This window comes from Neomonachus schauinslandi, chromosome 10, assembly GCF_002201575.2.
Source record: "Neomonachus schauinslandi chromosome 10, ASM220157v2, whole genome shotgun sequence".
NCBI lineage: Eukaryota > Metazoa > Chordata > Mammalia > Carnivora > Phocidae > Neomonachus > Neomonachus schauinslandi.
In genome coordinates, this window is record NC_058412.1 from 89,904,328 (window position 1) to 89,921,397 (window position 17,070).

Genomic DNA, 17,070 nt, shown 5'->3' on the forward strand with positions numbered 1-17,070 from the left:
ATGTGCAGTATTCCCCTAGCGCTGGAGTTCTGCAGTTCTCATTGATTGGTAAATTTGGTCTTGGCTGGCTGTTCTCGCTGATCTTCTGGAGGAGGGGCCTGTTGCCACGGTTCCCCAATGTCTTTGCCAGAGGCGGAATTGCCCCGCCCTTGCCCGGTACAGGTGAAGTAATCTGTTCGGGTTTGCTCTCGGGAGCTTTTGTTCCCTACAAGCTTTCTGTACAGCTTTGGAGGCCGAGAGTGAAAATGGCGGCCTCCCAATCTCTGCCCCAGAGGAGCTGAGAACTTGATGCACTTCTCCTCAGCGCGCCCCCAGAGAAAAGCAGTCAGTCACTCCCCTCTCTCCAGCCGCACTCCGTGCTCACCCGGCCTGTGACCGGCGTTTCTATCTCTGGCACCCGACTTGGTGTGGAGTCTCCAAACCCAGCAGATCCCTGCGGTGCACTCCCACGCCGCTCCTCCCAGGGAAGGAAGGGGAGTCTCCCTCGATCTGCCGCTTGTTGGGTCCCTGCTGGAGGAGAAGTGGCCCGACTGTGCCGCGGATCACCGTTTGTGACAACCCCGAGCTGAGAGCCTGGGCCTCATCTCCGTCTCTGCAGCCAGTTTCCCTGCTCCGATACCTGGGAGCTCTGCCACACTCAGGCACCCCCGGTCTTTCTGTGACCCCAACGGTCCTGAGACCACACTGTCCCGTGGGGTTCCATCCCCTGCTTAGCCACTGGAGCGACGTCCCTTAGCGGAGCCGACTTCTAAAAGTTCCGATTTTGTGCTCCACTGTTCTATCACTTGCCAGAAGCGGCTGATGGAGGCCCCTCCCCCACCATCTATCTTCCCAAATATCCCCTCAGATTCACTTCTCCCCACGTCCTACCTTCCAGAAAGTGGTCGCTTTTCTGATGAGAGAGTTGTTGCTATTCTTTTCTTTGATCTCCTGTTGAGTTTGTAGGTGTTCAGAATGGTTTGATCCCTATCCAGCTGAATTTCTGAGACCAGATGAAATCCAGGTCTCCTACTCCTCCACCATCTTGCTCCCTATCTTGATTTTCTTTTTTTAAATTTAATTTAATTTTATTATGTTATGTTAGTCACCATACAATACATCATTAGTTTTTGATGTAGTGATCCATGATTCATTGTTTTCTTATAACACCCCATGCTCCATGCAGTATGTGCCCTCCTTAATACCCATCACCAGGCTAACCCATCCCCTCACCCCCCTTCCCTCTAAACCCTCAGTTTGTTTCTCAGAGCCCATAGTCTCTCATGTTTCATCTCCCCCTCTGATTCCCCCCCTTCATTTTTCCCCTCCTTCTCCTAATGTTTTCCATGCTATTCTTTATGTTCCACAAATAAGTGAAACCATATGACAATTGACTTTCTCTGCTTGACTTATTTCACTTAGCATAATCTCCTCCTTCCTATCCATGTTGATGTAAAAGTTGGGTATTCATCTTTCTGATGGCTGAGTAATATTCCATTGTTTATATGGACCACATCTTCTTTATCCATTCATCTGTTGAAGGGCATCTCGGCTCTTTCCACAATTTGGCTATTGCGGACATTGCTGCTATGAGCATTGGGGTGCATATGGCCCTTCTTTTCACTACATCTGTGTCTTTGGGGTAAATACCCAGTAGTGCAACTGCTGGGTCATAGGGTAGCTCTATTTTTAATTTTTTGAGGAACCTCCACACTGTTTTCCAACGTGGCTGTACCAACTTGCATTCCCACCAACAGTTTAATAGGGTTCCCCTTTCTCCACAACCTCCCCAACATTTGTTATTTCTTACCTTGTCAATTTTTGCCATTCTAACTGGTGTAAGGTGGTATCTCAATGTGGTTTTGATTTGAATTTCCCTGATGACTAATGATGACATACAAATGGCTAACAGACACACATTTTTATTTTCTTAGTTTGGTGCTCCTCTTTATTATGCTTTATTTCCTGGGTTTAGTCTGGGTGGATTGTTGGCATTCCTCTGGATTTCCCGCTTATGGGTTTGTAAGTGCTACCTGATTTTTCTATTCTGCTGACACTTACTGCTAAAATCTGTAAACTATGTATTTACTCTCATTTTTTTTCAGTGCATAAATCAGTATCTGCCCAACAACATAAGCCTTTTTACCAGTTTCACATTTGCCACAAGAAACTGGGTTTTCTCCTTTCTTCTTTTTTCCCCACAAAAGCTAATTAATATTTTTCTTTTTAAGAAAGCAGTGTGTTCCTTTTTTTAATGTCTGTGCTCTGGTCAAATCTCCACAGTGGACTGGTTTCCTGGACATGTCCTGCAGCAAGTGCTGGCTTTCAGGCAGCTTACGGGGATAAGTTAGTGTGGTTTTATTCAAAACCAAAGTCAGGGGCTAATTTTACAATCAGACATGGCTTTTATGGGGCCCTGAGGTTTTTGTCACCTTACCTCTGGCACAGGGAGTAGTCCCTGAGTCTTTGACTGTCATATTTTGGGTTTTATCAGCTACACCTGGGTGATCTACCTGCAGCCTTGGTGCAGGTGACAAATCCCTGGGAATCTGGTTAGCAAGGCAGAAAACTAGCTCTTCAGGCCAATGAGACTTGCAGTCAGTGCTCCCTGCTGCTCACTCAAAATGTCTCTGTATTTGGGGATGCAGATATTAAAAACAAAAACAAAAAAAAAACTCCGAAGAGTTTAGAACCAGAAAACAGGAAAGTCTATTGTTCCAAGAGCAGATCGCTCATCTTATTGCCTCCTGGCATCATAAGTTCATAACCAAAAAGTCCCCATTTGACAATGGGTGGCAGTTGTCAGTTTGAGCCCTTACCTTCTCTTTGTCAAGGGTCAAATATGGCATTCTTGGTGCCAATTTCTCTGGACTCGCAGATGACTGGAAGGTGTTCCTGATAGCTTCCAAGCCCCTGAACAAGGGACCAGTGTTTATACCCATCAAGGACAATTTTTGACTTGCTGATATTTTTATTTATCACTTGTGGTCTTGACCTCTTGTCCCTCCATAACAAGTGACAGGTGTGTGAGGAGGCCCATTGCAGAGTCTCCCTGAGTCAACTTGGTTGAGGGATGGGACTCAGGAAGGAAGGAGAGCAGGTCCTAAATGCCATGGGACATACCTGATGTCTGGCATGTGGAGAATTTTGGGAGGGTCACATGGAAGCATCAAAGGATTATTTTCAGAAGGTTACAAACCTGATCCACTTATAAATATAGAATGTTGAGGGGAAATTCCTAAGTTAGTTACAAAATTGGCTTATTTTCCTCAGAGCAATAAAACCATACCCCTAGAGTAAACCTTTCTATTAGACAGTAGTCATTTGCACCTCTCAGAGGAAAAAAAAAAAAACACAAGTGAACACATGACTTTAGAGTCTGGCTTTTAATCAATAATGAACAGAACATCAAATAGAGGTATATCCCTTGGATAACTCAAAAATCCTCATCAGACCCAATGAACAATATCTAAAATGTCATGAAAAACACATGTTGACTTCTCTGGGTCTTATTCCATCTGACCCTGGGTCTTGACCAACTGTCCCTAATTTCTTTGGAGACACTAGAAATGCATCTACTAAGTCCAATCTAAGTGTACCAACTGCATAGAAAGGGAAATGCCCCCCCCCCCAAACCCAGAGCAGACATGGAAAATCTCTCTGCAACCCACCCACACTGCTTCTGTTCCAGCAGGCCCCTGGGATCCAGGCAGTCCTGACGTTCTCCCAGGTCAGGTGAACAGATCAGGGGTAGGTTCAGTGATGAAGGTGCTGCAGTAGGAAGCATCAGACCTGGGACAGCACTCACATCCTCTGAGATGGAGACCAGGACCAGGCTGCGCTCTCCACATGGCCCCCTGGCCCCTTCCCAGGTTTGAGGCCCTGAGCTCCCAGCCACTGCTGTCCATGTGTCCTCAGAGTGCTCACCTCTGGTCCTGGCAGACCTCTGCCTCCGACCTCATTTCCCACCAGCCTGTCGGTTCTCAGTGACCCAGCCTAGGATTGGGCTAAATGCATTCATTCCTTGTTCTCACACACAGCATGACCATGACCAGTCATCACAGCCCCATACCAGTTCTGAGTCTGGGAAGCCCCTAAACCATGTGGCTTATCTGGTCAAGCCCCATTTCCCTGATGTCCATGGCCTCCCGTGGCTCCAGGGCTCTTGTGTCCCAGACTCAGATGGACAGTGCTTGGGGTCCAGGGCTCACAGGTAGAGTTTCAGTAGAACCTAATGGAGACTACAGGTCCTATCTTGGGGGACTCCTCTCCTCCACAGGGGAAGTGAATTTGTGTGTGTGTGTGAGAGAGAGAGAGAGAGAGTGCAGTCCAGTAACATCTTAGCAGAAAGGATATGAAATCCAGCAAAGGAAAGTAAGGCCTGCCTTGCATTTTATTTCATGAAATGAAAGAGATTTGGAGAGACAGGTTGAAAAGAGATGAGGTTAAAATAAATAAAATTTTAATGTTAAAGTATACTTAGAAATAGATCCCTGCATGTAAATGCATATGCACAAAGGACACGTCTCTGGGCCCGTGGGGGAAGCTAACCCAAACAGAGCACAAGCAGCGGTCACCCCATCCCCAGCGTGTCCAAGCTGGTCCACACTGCCCTGCTGGCCTGCTCCAGACATCTGATTCCCTGTGGTTCCTGCCTACCTGTCCATAAGGAAAGACAATTCCAAGATTTTGTTCCAAAAACACAGTCTTTCCTAAGACATTTACATATGAATTAGACTGTTCCACAAACAGCAGAGACCCATGGAGCCTTAAGCTGACCAGTCCCGCAAGCCCCTCCAAAGCTGGGTGATGGGTCTGCTGCCCGCACATGGGGAGTTCCATCAGTGTGTCAGAGGTGGAGGGGTGGAGGTTAGGGGATAATTTTTGATGGAGCCTCCTGGCCCGAAGGAAAGAACACTTTTTAATCAGGATAAGTATATTAGGTCCAAGAAATGCAAAAATCTGTACCAGATCCAAACCCTAGTCCCTTAATTAGAGGAGGATCTTGAGAGGGGGAAGAGGAAACAGGGCAGGGGCTTCATCAGAAGAAAGTGGGCGTGGAAGTGGGTGTGCCTGGAAGAAAATCATAGGGCCTGATGGGGGGAGAGCAGGGAGAGACGCAGGAAAAGCAAGGACTTTGCAAGGTGAATGTCACTTGTCCCTGCTGCTTCCAAGTGGTGCAGTGTCCCTACCCATGAAATATCAGTTGGGTAAAACACAGGAACGAGAGGTAAAAGGAATGGGCTTTGAGTTTCATGGCCTCATTCCGTCTGGGGCAGAAATACTGCAATCTCTACCACCTGCCAGGCCCTGTGAGGTGAAGCCTGGCCCGTGTGTGTGCACATTTGAAATATAGTTGGCCTTCTGAATTTTACCCACCACCATGGTTAAAACAGACACATCTACTTATTTTTTTTATTTTTAATCAGGGTAAATACATATAAAATCTACCATCTTCACCATTTTTAAGTATACAGTTCAGTAGTGTTAAATATAGTTACTCTGTTGTGAAACTAGTCTCCAGAACTCTTTCATCTTGCAAAACTGAAACTTAGTACCATTAAATAATTCCCCGTTAGACTGGCTTATTTTTTTTGAGAATTTCTTTATTGTTATGTTAATCACCATACATTACATCATTAGATTTTGATGTAGTGTTCCATGATTCATTGTTTGCGTACAACACCCAGTGCTCTGTGCAGAATGTGCCCTCTTTAATACCCATCACCACGCTAACCCATCCTCCCACCCCCCTCCCCTCTAGAACCCTCAGTTTGTTTTTCAGAGTCCATCGTCTCTCATGGTTCATTTCCCCCTCCGATTTCCCCCCTTCATTCTTCTCCTCCTGCTATCTTCTTCTTCTTCTTCTTTTTTTTTAACATATAATGTATTATTTGTTTCAGAGGTACAGATCTGTGATTCAACAGTCTTGCACAATTCACAGCACTCACCATAGCACATACCCTCCCCAATGTCTATCACCCAGCCACCCCATCCCTCCCACCCCACCCCCCACTTCAGCAACCCTCAGTTTGTTTCCTGAGATTAAGAATTCCTCATATCAGTGAGGTCATATGACACATGTCTTTCTCTGACTTATTTCACCCAGCATAACACCCTCCAGTTCCATTCACGTCGTTGCAAATGGCAAGATCTCATTCCTTTTGATGGCTGCATAATATTCCATTGTATATATATATACCACATCTTCTTTATCCATTCATCTGTCGATGGACATCTTGGCTCTTTCCACAGTTTGGCTATTGTGGACATTGCTGCCATAAACATCGGGGTGCACGTACCCCTTCGGATCCCTACATTTGTATCTTTGGGGTAAATAACCAGTAGACTGACTTATTTTTAATGATTATTTTCTTCAAGAGAATTTCATCTCCTGCTATCATCCATGTTTGCCTACTTCCTTCTTCACATTTCCCATCTCTGTCTCTCTCTCTCTGTTTCTCAATCCATCTCTCTATCTCTCTCCACACACACACACACACACACACACACGTGCGTGCGCATACACACGAACAACACAGTTTACTCTGAAGGCGTTATTGCCCTTTGCCTCTCTTGGTGTGACCATTGTTGACATTTACAGGAGAAGAAACACAAGTTCCCCAATTCACAGAGACCCCACAGGGGAAGACTGTTTCTTCTGCAGGAGTTCTCCCAGCCCAGGTGACCTGTGGACTCAGAACTCTCAGGAAGAAGGAGCCTCGGGCCAAAAAGGAGGCTTCCAGAAGGAACCTGTTGAGTTAGCACCCACTGTCTTCAGACCACTGGAAGGGGTTATTACCCAATCAAAAAGGAATCCCTCCTCAGATTTGCAGTGGGGAATGGAATCAGACCTTACTCCATCCTTTGTACTCAGGGACAAACTTATTCCTGGTGGTGGGTCACCAAGTTGGCCAAAGTCAAGGGGCTTCCCTTGAGGCCAAAAAAAAAAAAGAAAAAGGAATTGGACATACCCATCTTTTGTTACCACCTAATAAGAAACTAGGAAACAAAATAAGCAGAAAGGCTTGCATGAGGAAACCACATTGGTAACATGGTGCGTGCCATTTATCTCTTCACAGAAAAAGGTAGAGATGGTGGTGGTGGGGTAATGCTCCAAAATCCCCTAAGCATCCGCACACTGCTTCTTTATCACCATGAATTCACCATTCCAGGGGAGTGCTCCAACCAAAAAACTGCACATTACTTTCTGAAAAAGACCACAACCACAACAAAATCAGTAATGCCAAAAAAGAGGGGGGAAAATGTCCTGTTGCTAGCTGGAGGATGGGTCATCAGCCATCAATGAATGCTCCTAGGAATCCCCTAGACCTTTACAGCTATCAGCAGATACCTGGAGGGGTCTCTGTTCCCATAAGAACCAGGGACAGACAGCAAATACTAACAATCATCATGTTTTTCTGGGAGATCAGATGCAAACTTGATTTTATTTTTAATTCTCTCTAATATTTTCTATAATGTAAATAAAGCAATTCTGTCAGATATAAACTAATATATGTTATCTTAATAATTAAATAAAGTCTTTTAAGTCTAATAATGTCTTTTGTTCTAATAACAAGAGCAATTCGGAGGGCTCTAGGGCCTACCAGCTGTTATTCCAAAGAGCCCGTCTCTCCATTTCAAAATACCATAGAAATGGCAAATGAAATAGTCTATGTGTGTGTGATAGATGGATGGATGGATGGATGGATGGATGGATGGATGGATGGATAGGAAGGTAGGTAGATAGATAGATAAATAGCTAGATAATAGAAAAATCTAGCTAGTTAGATAGATAGCTGGATAATACATATATAGCAGTCCTGGAAAAACAGCAAAGAGCATCTTAAATAATTGGAAACATTGAGATGCTATTAGGAGTCAGAGAAAAGAAAGCCTGCTCTCTGCTGAGTTTTGGACGCATGCAAAGGAGGATTATGCAGGTCTTTATCCCCCCAGAAACCCCCCCAAAAAAAACACCAAATCAAGAGGGTTTTATAGGCAAATTACACAAAACCTTGGCAACCCAAAGCTCTTGTGGTCCCTAAACTGACCCAGAAAACACACACAAAAGATGGAAAGTCCTCATTCTCATTATACCAGACCAGAAAAATCCTGAAACCAAAATATAACAGAGGAATAAATTATAACTCAAACTCCCCTAAAACAAAAATCCTAAAAAAAAAAAAAAAAACTGGCAAATGAAAGGCATTTGCGTATTAAACAATTGCTATCCCTAACACAGTGTTTCCCAGACTTTCCCAGTGATATGAAATATGTGGGGTGTCTGCACCTGGAAATTCTGATGGAATAAATTTGGGATGAGGCCATGGAACATGTGTGTGTGGTTTCACCACATGCTCCAAGTGATTCTTTTTTTTTAATTTTATTTTTAAGTAATCTCTACACCCAATGCAGCGTTCAAATTCACAACCCTGAGATCAAGAGTTGCACACTCCACCGACTAAGACAGCCAGGCACCCCTGATTCTTAAAATCAGGGAAGATTAAGAGTACTTAATGTATATAATTCCTATATAAAAATCCCTTTAAAAAAGTGGCATATTGAATTTCACCATATTCTAAAAGACAAGGGTGGACATAACCCATCATGCCCAACAGAATGGTTCCCACAAAGAAAGGTGGCAAGAAGAAGGGACTGTTCTGCCATCAGTGAGTTGACCAGAGAATATACCATCCATGTTCACAGCACATCTATGGAGAAGCCTTCAAGAAGTGTGCCCCCAGGGCACTCAGGGAGAGCTAGAAATTGGCCGTGAAAGGGATGGATGTGCATTCTGACACCAGGCTCAACAAAGCTGTCTGGACCAAAGGAGTAAAGAATGTCCCATGCCACATCTGTGTGCAGTTGTCCAGAAAATGCAATGAAGACAGACATTCCCTGAACAAGCTTATACATTGAGGTACTAGGTACTTGTCACCACTTTGAACAACCTGCAGTCAGTCAACGTGGATAAGAACTAACTAAGGCAATCCAAGCAATAAGATTCCCCCCCTAAAAAACCATCTTCCAGATATGTAAGAATGACAAAACATTAGTGAATCTATTACTTTATTTCACTAATGGGTCAAAGAAGAACAATTATTTAGTATACTCGGTAGATGCTAGAAGAATAATTGATAGAAGAAACATAATTTAAAAAATAACTCTTGGCTGTCCATCAACAGATGAATGGATAAGAAGATGTGGTATATATATACAATGGAATATTATGCAGCCATCAAAAAATGAAATCTTGCCATTTGCAACAACATGGATGGAACTAGAGGGTATTATGCTAAGCAAAATAAGTCAATCAGAGAAAGACAAGTATCATGTGATCTCACTGACATGAGGATTTTGAGAAACAAGACAGAGGATCATAGGGAAAGGGAGGAAAAAATGGAACAAGATGAAACCAGAGAGGGAGACAAACCATAAGAGACTCCTAATCTCAGGAAACAAACTGAGGGTTGCTGGAGTGGAGAGGGGTGGAAGGGATGGGGTAGCTGGGTGATGGACACTGGGGAGGGTATGTGCTATGGTGAGTGCTGTGAATTGTGAAAGACTGATGAATCACAGACTTGTACCCCTGAAACAAATAATACATTATATGTTAACAAAATTTTAAAAAAGAAAGAAAAAGAATAACTCTTGGCAAACGGAATTGGAGGAATTCCAGAAATCAGCACTTGATATAATATTTAATAATAGGATATAAATACTGAAAGCACTGCCATCAAAGCTGGGAATAAGAAAAACTGCCCAGCATTATTACTCTTCAGCTTTATTCCAAAGACTTGGAAAGAAAAAAAAAAAAAAAAAAAACTGTTTTCATTATTGGTAAGTGTGCGCTTAAAAACGTGCACCTTAAAATTTGGGATGGTCCATGGAAACCTTAGATAAGTGAGCTCCTTCAGGACAATTCTCTTTAATTCTTTTTAAGATTTTCTACAACCAGGTAAAAAGCAACAACTTTTCTATAATCCCAATGGGTCCAGTAGAAAGTATAAATTTGAATCAACCATACTTCTACTAATAGTAAAAAATAAACAAAAGTAACATAAAAGCCACATGGCATAAAGACATGCTCCCTGCTTAAATGTTTGTCCTGATGGGTATCTGCTGTTAACTGGAAATGATCAGATTTATAAAGTTTGAGCATACAGAGGCAGTTTTAGTGAAACATACTGGAAGTGCACTTTGTTAATAGGCCCTTGCAATTTCCTGTGGCAAGGCTATATGAAGCAGTGGTTCTCAAAGTATGGTCCCACAGCCAGCAGCAGCAGCTGGGAACTTGTTAAGAATGCAAACTTTTGGTTCCCAATCCAGACCTACTGAGTCCAAAACTCTGCAGGTAGGACCTGGCCATCTGGGTTTATTGAGGCTTATTACCTCAATAAATAAATTACCTTCCAGGTAATTCTGATGCCTGATCACATAAAGAACCACTGGTGTAAACAAAAGCAAACCTTGGGCAAACCTGCAGAAAGCCTTCACCAATATCACACTAAGGACTTAGATGAATCTGGGGTTCTCCCCACCTCTGAGATCAGAAATATGGGCTTGAGGCTAAAAGCCCCTGGCCCAGGTCAGCCCTTTGGTGGGGGTCTTTGGGCTTTTCCATGACCTTCCTGGAAATCATGGTTGAGCCTGGCAAGAATCAACTGTAACTCTGGGGGGATGGGAACAATGTCTGGCCTAGTCACTGCTTAATCTCTAGCACCCAAAATACCACCTGGTGCATAGTAAGCTTTAATACATAGCTGAGTGGATGAATGAGTTTCCTTTCATGCCTTCACAAAGATGAGCAGCTCTGCGGCTAGCAATGGCTAGGTTGCTCATCTGGGTCCAAGAGCACACTTTCAATGAATAGTGTTGTCAAGTTTTCCTGCACCAAAAGGCCAGAGTGGATGAAGCCCTTGCAATAAGAGTGACCCTGACAGCATTCTGCCCCTAGGATGAGGTGTAAGGAAAGGCTCAGAGGGGTTCATCATATTCCCTTGTTCTCTACCCTCTGCTCTAAAGCCCACTTCTGGGGCAAAACTTTGGGAGTAATCCAGACCTCAGAGAGAGGATACAGGCACCTTGAGTTCTTCTGTCTAGGGCTCAGAGCAGCCAAGACCATCACAGAATGTTGATCACCTACCTTTTCCAGTTTAGAGTTCTCTTGAATGGCACAGTTTTCAGTACTATTTGAAAACTTTCTGCAGTTGCTGCGGCCAATTTCAACATCAATAAAGTATTCCAAACGATCTGTAACCTGTCAATTAACATGGTGCAATTTTATTCAAAAGATTTTTATTTTACTTTTTTAAAGTTTTAGCCAAAAAAAAAAAATCTAAAAAACACTCTCCCCCTCATCCTCTCTCCCTATCTCCTACTCCCTATCCCCTCTTTCCAACATACCTTTAGAGGAAGGCCTGGATTCCTCTGTATACTGATAGCAGTTGGACCCTGGAAACCATTCCCTGGAGCTGTATCCTCGAGGAAAAGTCTCCTTTCCAGTGTGGGGCCCCAATGAAGGTGAAACCTTCTAATTCCATTTTCTGTCCCAAAGTCCAGGGCATGCCGCATGCTCCATGAAGGATCAGGGAGAAGGATGAGGTCACCAGAACCATCAGCTCTCCTGGGCCTGAGATATTACAGGTTCCCACAGGCCAGAAGTAAGGACAGGCCCCGCGGCCACATTGGATGCTCCTCCCTGATTCCTTTTCCACAACCCCCTCAGAGTCTGTTATCTGGTGACATTTCCTGCTTTGGAGGGCTTCTCCACAACCTCAGCAAGCAGTCCTTAAAGGGCCCATGCCGGCTGGAGTTGGTCTTGCTGTTCTCTGTTGAGTGTTTAGTAAGCAGAGAAGCAGTGGGTTTACAGCAAGGCATCAGTAGTTTCTGAACTCATTAATGGCTGAGTGTGGTGAAGGCCACTCAAGAAGCTCATTTAAATCAGCTTTCATCTGGTTTTAAGAGATTACAGCAGGAGACAAAAGGGGTATCTTTCCTCATTGCTATCTTCAAGCCTTTAATAAAATTGTATTACATTTTAGCTACATTCCAAAGAATTAACAAGGTGACTCTGGCCTGCCATGGGGGAGAAGCTGGTTAGTTGACATCAAGAAGAGACTGGCAGAGCTGCCCGTTGGGTTGGAGAGTTAAGTTGGGTACCTTCAAGGCCCTGAATGGTCTAGTCCCTGCCCACCTCTCTGTCCAGTCACACTGGCTCCTTTGAGTTGCTGAATGGGCCATGCCCCTTCCCAGTGGCAGCCAGCTATGCATAACTGCTCTTCCCAACCCCCGTGCAGCCCCCCAATCCTCCTGGTCTCCCCTCCTGTAACAGATGCTGTGAGTGGTGTCCATGTCCTTTGCTCTTCCCAAACACACTGCCACTTCCTGGGGCTCCCTGCCTGGAGGTTTCCTGACCAGCAAGAGCCAAGAGCAGTTCTTAGCCAACAATGGATGGGAGTTGATGGGTAAGCAACTGAGCTTCCCTCCTGCAGGGTGGCCAAACTCTGAGGCAGGCTCTGCATCCTTTCCCGAGGCCCCAGGGAGGCCCATTGCGGTCATCTGCACAGTAACTCACTCTGTTCTGGCCACTTCCCTGACTTCTCGCCCTTCTCATCCAGCCTCCTGGTGCTTACTGGGATGGCCTCCCAAATAAACTACTGGCACTTGAATTCTAGCACTGGGATCTGTTGTGGGAAACCTAAACGAAAACACTTCCCACCAGCATCCTTCACCTGATTCCCTCCTAGTCTGCCCTCAGGTTTGGCACCAATATCACTCCCTAGAGAGGTGGTTCTTGACCTTGACTGTGTATTGGGATCACCTGGAAAGTTTTAACACCTACTGATACCTGGGTCCTACCTAGAGATCCTCATTTAATTGGTGACGGTGAGGCCAGTGCAGTAGGACATTTGCAAGCTCCTCAGGTGAGAGCCTATCCGAGGAACCCTTCCTCTGACCTCCAGACTCCTGGGTACCATGCCACCAGGTCAAATGCCCCAGCTCTCATTCCGGGTTTGGCACTGTTTCTTTCTGATTAGACTGCTGGCTCCCTAGGAGTGTGATTATTTCTGTCCATCTCACCACCCCATGTACATCCGCTGGCATAGGGCTGCTTGGGAGAAACTCGCTGAATATGTGTGCTACTTGAATACCAAAGAGAGACAACTGCAAAGGGGTCTGGAGAAGTTACAAGAGACAGAATCTATCCCCCTACTTCAAAGGGATGCAAGAGTTCCCCGGGGGATTGTGCAGCGTGCCAGTCAATAAACAGAGCGCCATCAGCATGATATACTGGAAATACGGGCTATTGGTTCACAGGGTCCCAAAGGTCATAAGTGCCAACATGTACACTGGCTCAGTTCCTGCAAATGGACACGCCATATGGAGAATATAAAAACTGAAGTCAACTCTGCCAACAAGGACCTCTCTGCTGAGTATCCTTACAATTCACTCCCGCAAGTTTCATGGTGGAATTACAAGCCACACCACCAACCCGCAGACTGAGGATGGTACAGTCAGCTCAGTTCTAGCTCTGGGGGCTTTTTCTTGACCATGGCATGCAGGACCACATGATGCAAGCTCCAGGAAGCATCATTTTCAATGGAATCCAACTAAGCAATGCTTCCTAGCCTTGGGCCATGCATGACCCTGCAAGGAGGGTTACATTTTTATGAACATAGAATCAGAATGTCTCCACTTCTCCTAAACAAATGTTGGATTCAAAGAATTATAGACTATAGGAGGAGAGACTTTATTACCTACACATTAGATAAGCCGCATGTCTCTTTTCAACCGCACAATCTATGTTATGTGGATAAATTGAAATGTTGCCCATGGCAGCATTATTGCAAAATATTCATGGCACTCAATTTGTCTCCCAGCCCTAGCAAATACAAATCATGAACATGTGATTTGCAGTTTGGAGTTTACATGAGTTAGCACACATAAAGTACTTAGAACAACAGTGGAAGCATATATAGAAAGTGCAGTGATGTCACAGTGATCTGCAAATGTGTAAGTACTTGATCACTCACATATTTAGGACTTTTATATATCATTCTTTTTCTCCCATGCCCACCCTCTCAGTCCAGCTTCAATCTCTCCCACCATAGGCACTCACGCATGGTGCGAGGGAACACCTTTACCTGCAGCTGGACTTGTACTGTCTTGACCACCTGGAAGAGGTACTTATCCTCACTCTCTTTGTTGTATTCTTGCATGGCAAACCAGAGACACTGCTTCACGTTGGCATTTGAGGCATTGATCACTTTCAATTCCCTCAACACCTTGACCTTATTCTTGCCTGGGTCTGTGCTGGCCACCAGGGCCGCCAAAATGGTGAGCAGGAGCAAGCAGGAGCCCCAGGATCTAGTCATGATCCCTCCGTCCAGGGACACAAGTGAGCCTCCTCGTCCTCCCATGGCTGGAGCTTCAGGTGGGGTGGGATGGATGTGATCACTGCAGGTTCAAAGATCTAAAACAGCTTCAGCCCAGCTGGATTCAAGAAAGAACCATTAGGTTCACCCTTTAGGGCTACCCCTGTCTCCAAGGAAATCAGCCCACAAGAAACCAGTTTAAGAGTCCCCATTACCAGCCATCCGCCCTCCATCCCCCGGATGTGGTCTGCAATTTCATGGAGAACACTTAGACCCAGGTCTGCCAGGACCTACCTGGGTCACCTCACCACCCACTCCTGGTTCTGCACCTCAGCCTGTAAGATGTGACTGTGAAAAGTGTTGCTGCCCCAAGTTTTCCTGGCCCCGGCTCTCTGGGGACTTTCCAACCTGCCGTACCCACTGGCTGCCCCCTCTTCCTTGTGTAGTTGGCTGTGGCCCACACCCCAGCCGTGGTTCTCCTGGGTCTCTAGCACTCAGTTTGTGCCTAAGCCCTGGTCAGGGGTCTCCCTCAGTCCTGAACTCTGCTCTGCCCATGCCCCTGTAGGCAGGGCACACTTTGTGATGTAATCCAGCACCTGTGACACAGCCACTGTCCTCCGGTGCAGACAGCTCACACACAGCAGGCAAGCTGTGGGGACCACCCAGAGGTCTCCTGCCCACCTGTGCAGTGACCCCAGCTTCCCAAATGCCTGGCCTCTGGACCGCTCTGTTTGGACCAATAGCACCTCCCTCTGCCGTCCTGCAAGGGTGAGGGTCACCCAGCCAACCTGATGGCCGAACCTGTGCCTTAGCGGGAGGGGGCCCATGCATCCCCTGAGCTCTTGGAAATTCTGCTTCTCTGTGAAAATCCCAAATCAATGTCCAGCAAGTTTCTGGAGGGGCCGAGAGGTGGGCATTGGTCCCAGGGCCAGAAGATTGATGGGCTCTTGACCATGAGAAGTGGCAATATATAGGAAACAATATGCAGGTATAAGTCTGCCTGGCAGGTTGTAAATTGTTGCAGTGTGAATATACCATATTGTATTTTAACTGCCTATTAATGGATGTTTTGTTTCCCATTTACAGCTGTTACAAACAGTACTGTAGTGGACAATACTTTTCCAATATCTTTGTGAAATTACCCAGGTATTTCTGTATAATAAACGACTAGATGGAAAATTGATGCAAAAGCTTCACTTAAATTAAAATTTAGTATATATTGCCCAACTGTTAATCATGTATTAATAATGTATTAATGATTTTGAAATTTTGCTACATGTTAAAAGCACCTGGGGAGTTTTAAGAAGGACCTATGCCACTCCGACCAATAAAATCAATCTTGGGCGAGGGCCCAGCGACGAGGAAGCCATCCCAGGTTCCAGTGTGTAGCCGTGTCTGAGAACCAGTGTGCTGCATTTGTCCTCTTGAGTATCAATATACACGTGAACCAGGAGGCAAAACACTAAAAATGATCTTCGTAAATAAAAACTTTTATTAAAAAATGCAAGTCATCTTGATCACACTTTATGTGCACCCACATCTTCAACCACATCTCTAATAGCCTCTCCCACTGCACCAAGGACCAAGTGGCACCCTCCCTCTACACCCAGGCCCAGCCTCCTTACCAGGGCTTGATATTCCCTCACCTCCACCCAGAGGCTCAGCCACCTGCAAGTCTCAATATGAATGTCACTGCCTCCACCCAAATCTAAAGTGTCTCTCCCACCTACTCCCAGCTACTCTTGCCTACCCTCACCTATTCCCAGCTACTCCCCTCTACTCCTAGCTACTCCCCCTACTCTCACCTACTCCCACCTATCCCCAACTACTCCTGTCTATTCCCAGCTATTCCCACTTACTTCCAGCTACTCCCAGCTACTCCTGCAAGAGTCATTCATTGCTCCTCAGGCCAAGCGGATAATTAAGGACCAACCCCAAAGACATAGCCCAGTAGACAGGGAGCCCACTTCAGAAGGTCTTTGGAGCAAGGAGTCCCACCACCCCAGGTCCCACTGAGCCTGTGTTGCTAGAGTAACTCCATAAACTACCCCTTAACCCTTTCTTAATTAATTGCCAAGTTCAAAACATCTATTTGATTTTCTCTGACTCTAGGTGCATTTGAGTTTTTTGTTTGCTTGTCTTTTTCTTTTCTTACAAACCCTAGTGGCCCAGAGTTTGCTTAAACATCATCCTTTCCTTTGTTCATGACACACCTGGCATTGGTTCATGTGTGGCTGTATAAGACAGTGAACAACCCACAATCCATCACCTAAACCAAGAGCCAGAATATTATCAATATCTGACAATATGTGCCCCTTTGTTATCCAGGACACCCCGTATCATCCCTGCCTTTACTCAAGAGTTTAATCACCAGTGTCTGCATACCTGACATGCTCAGTTTTGCTCGGTTTTGTACTCTATAAAAGGGTATCTACCACAGTGTATATAAGACTCCTGGGACTTAGATTTTTACATTCAGCATTATATAACCAAGTGTTACAGACTGAGTCATTGCTGCAATCCTCCAAACTCTCCTGTTTAAGAATACTTCCTCTGTACCCTTTGCAGTGACTTCTCAGGGCCTCCCCTACAGTGGATGGAATATATTTCTCCATTCATGTGATGGGTTTGAGCATATGGCTGGTTTACCACTGTGCAGTAGAGGCAGAAGTGACCATGTGTCAGGCTAATGGTGAGATGTGAAGACATA

At 45.3% G+C, this 17,070-nt stretch overlaps 1 protein-coding gene across 1 annotated transcript; it reads right to left on the minus strand.

The window, feature by feature from the left end:
* Positions 1–7,105: 7,105 nt before the first annotated feature.
* Positions 7,106–14,360, minus strand: CST8 (cystatin 8). Its single transcript, XM_021700709.1, has 3 exons — positions 14,130–14,360; positions 11,129–11,242; positions 7,106–7,189 (listed from the first exon to the last, which is right to left on the minus strand). Exons 1-3 carry the CDS (start codon positions 14,358–14,360, stop codon positions 7,106–7,108), a joined length of 429 nt encoding a protein of 142 aa, XP_021556384.1.
* Positions 14,361–17,070: the final 2,710 nt, after the last annotated feature.

Coding starts and splice junctions, on each gene's coding strand:
- CST8 (XM_021700709.1), bottom strand. CDS start 14,360: ATGACTAGATCCTGGGGCTCCTGCTTGCTCCTGCTCACCATTTTGGCG. Junction 11,243..14,129: donor CAGTACAAGTCCAGCTGCAG/GTAAAGGTGTTC, acceptor GTTAATTGACAG/GTTACAGATCGTTTGGAATA. Junction 7,190..11,128: donor AGAACTCTAAACTGGAAAAG/GTAGGTGATCAA, acceptor GGTCTTTTTCAG/AAAGTAATGTGCAGTTTTTT.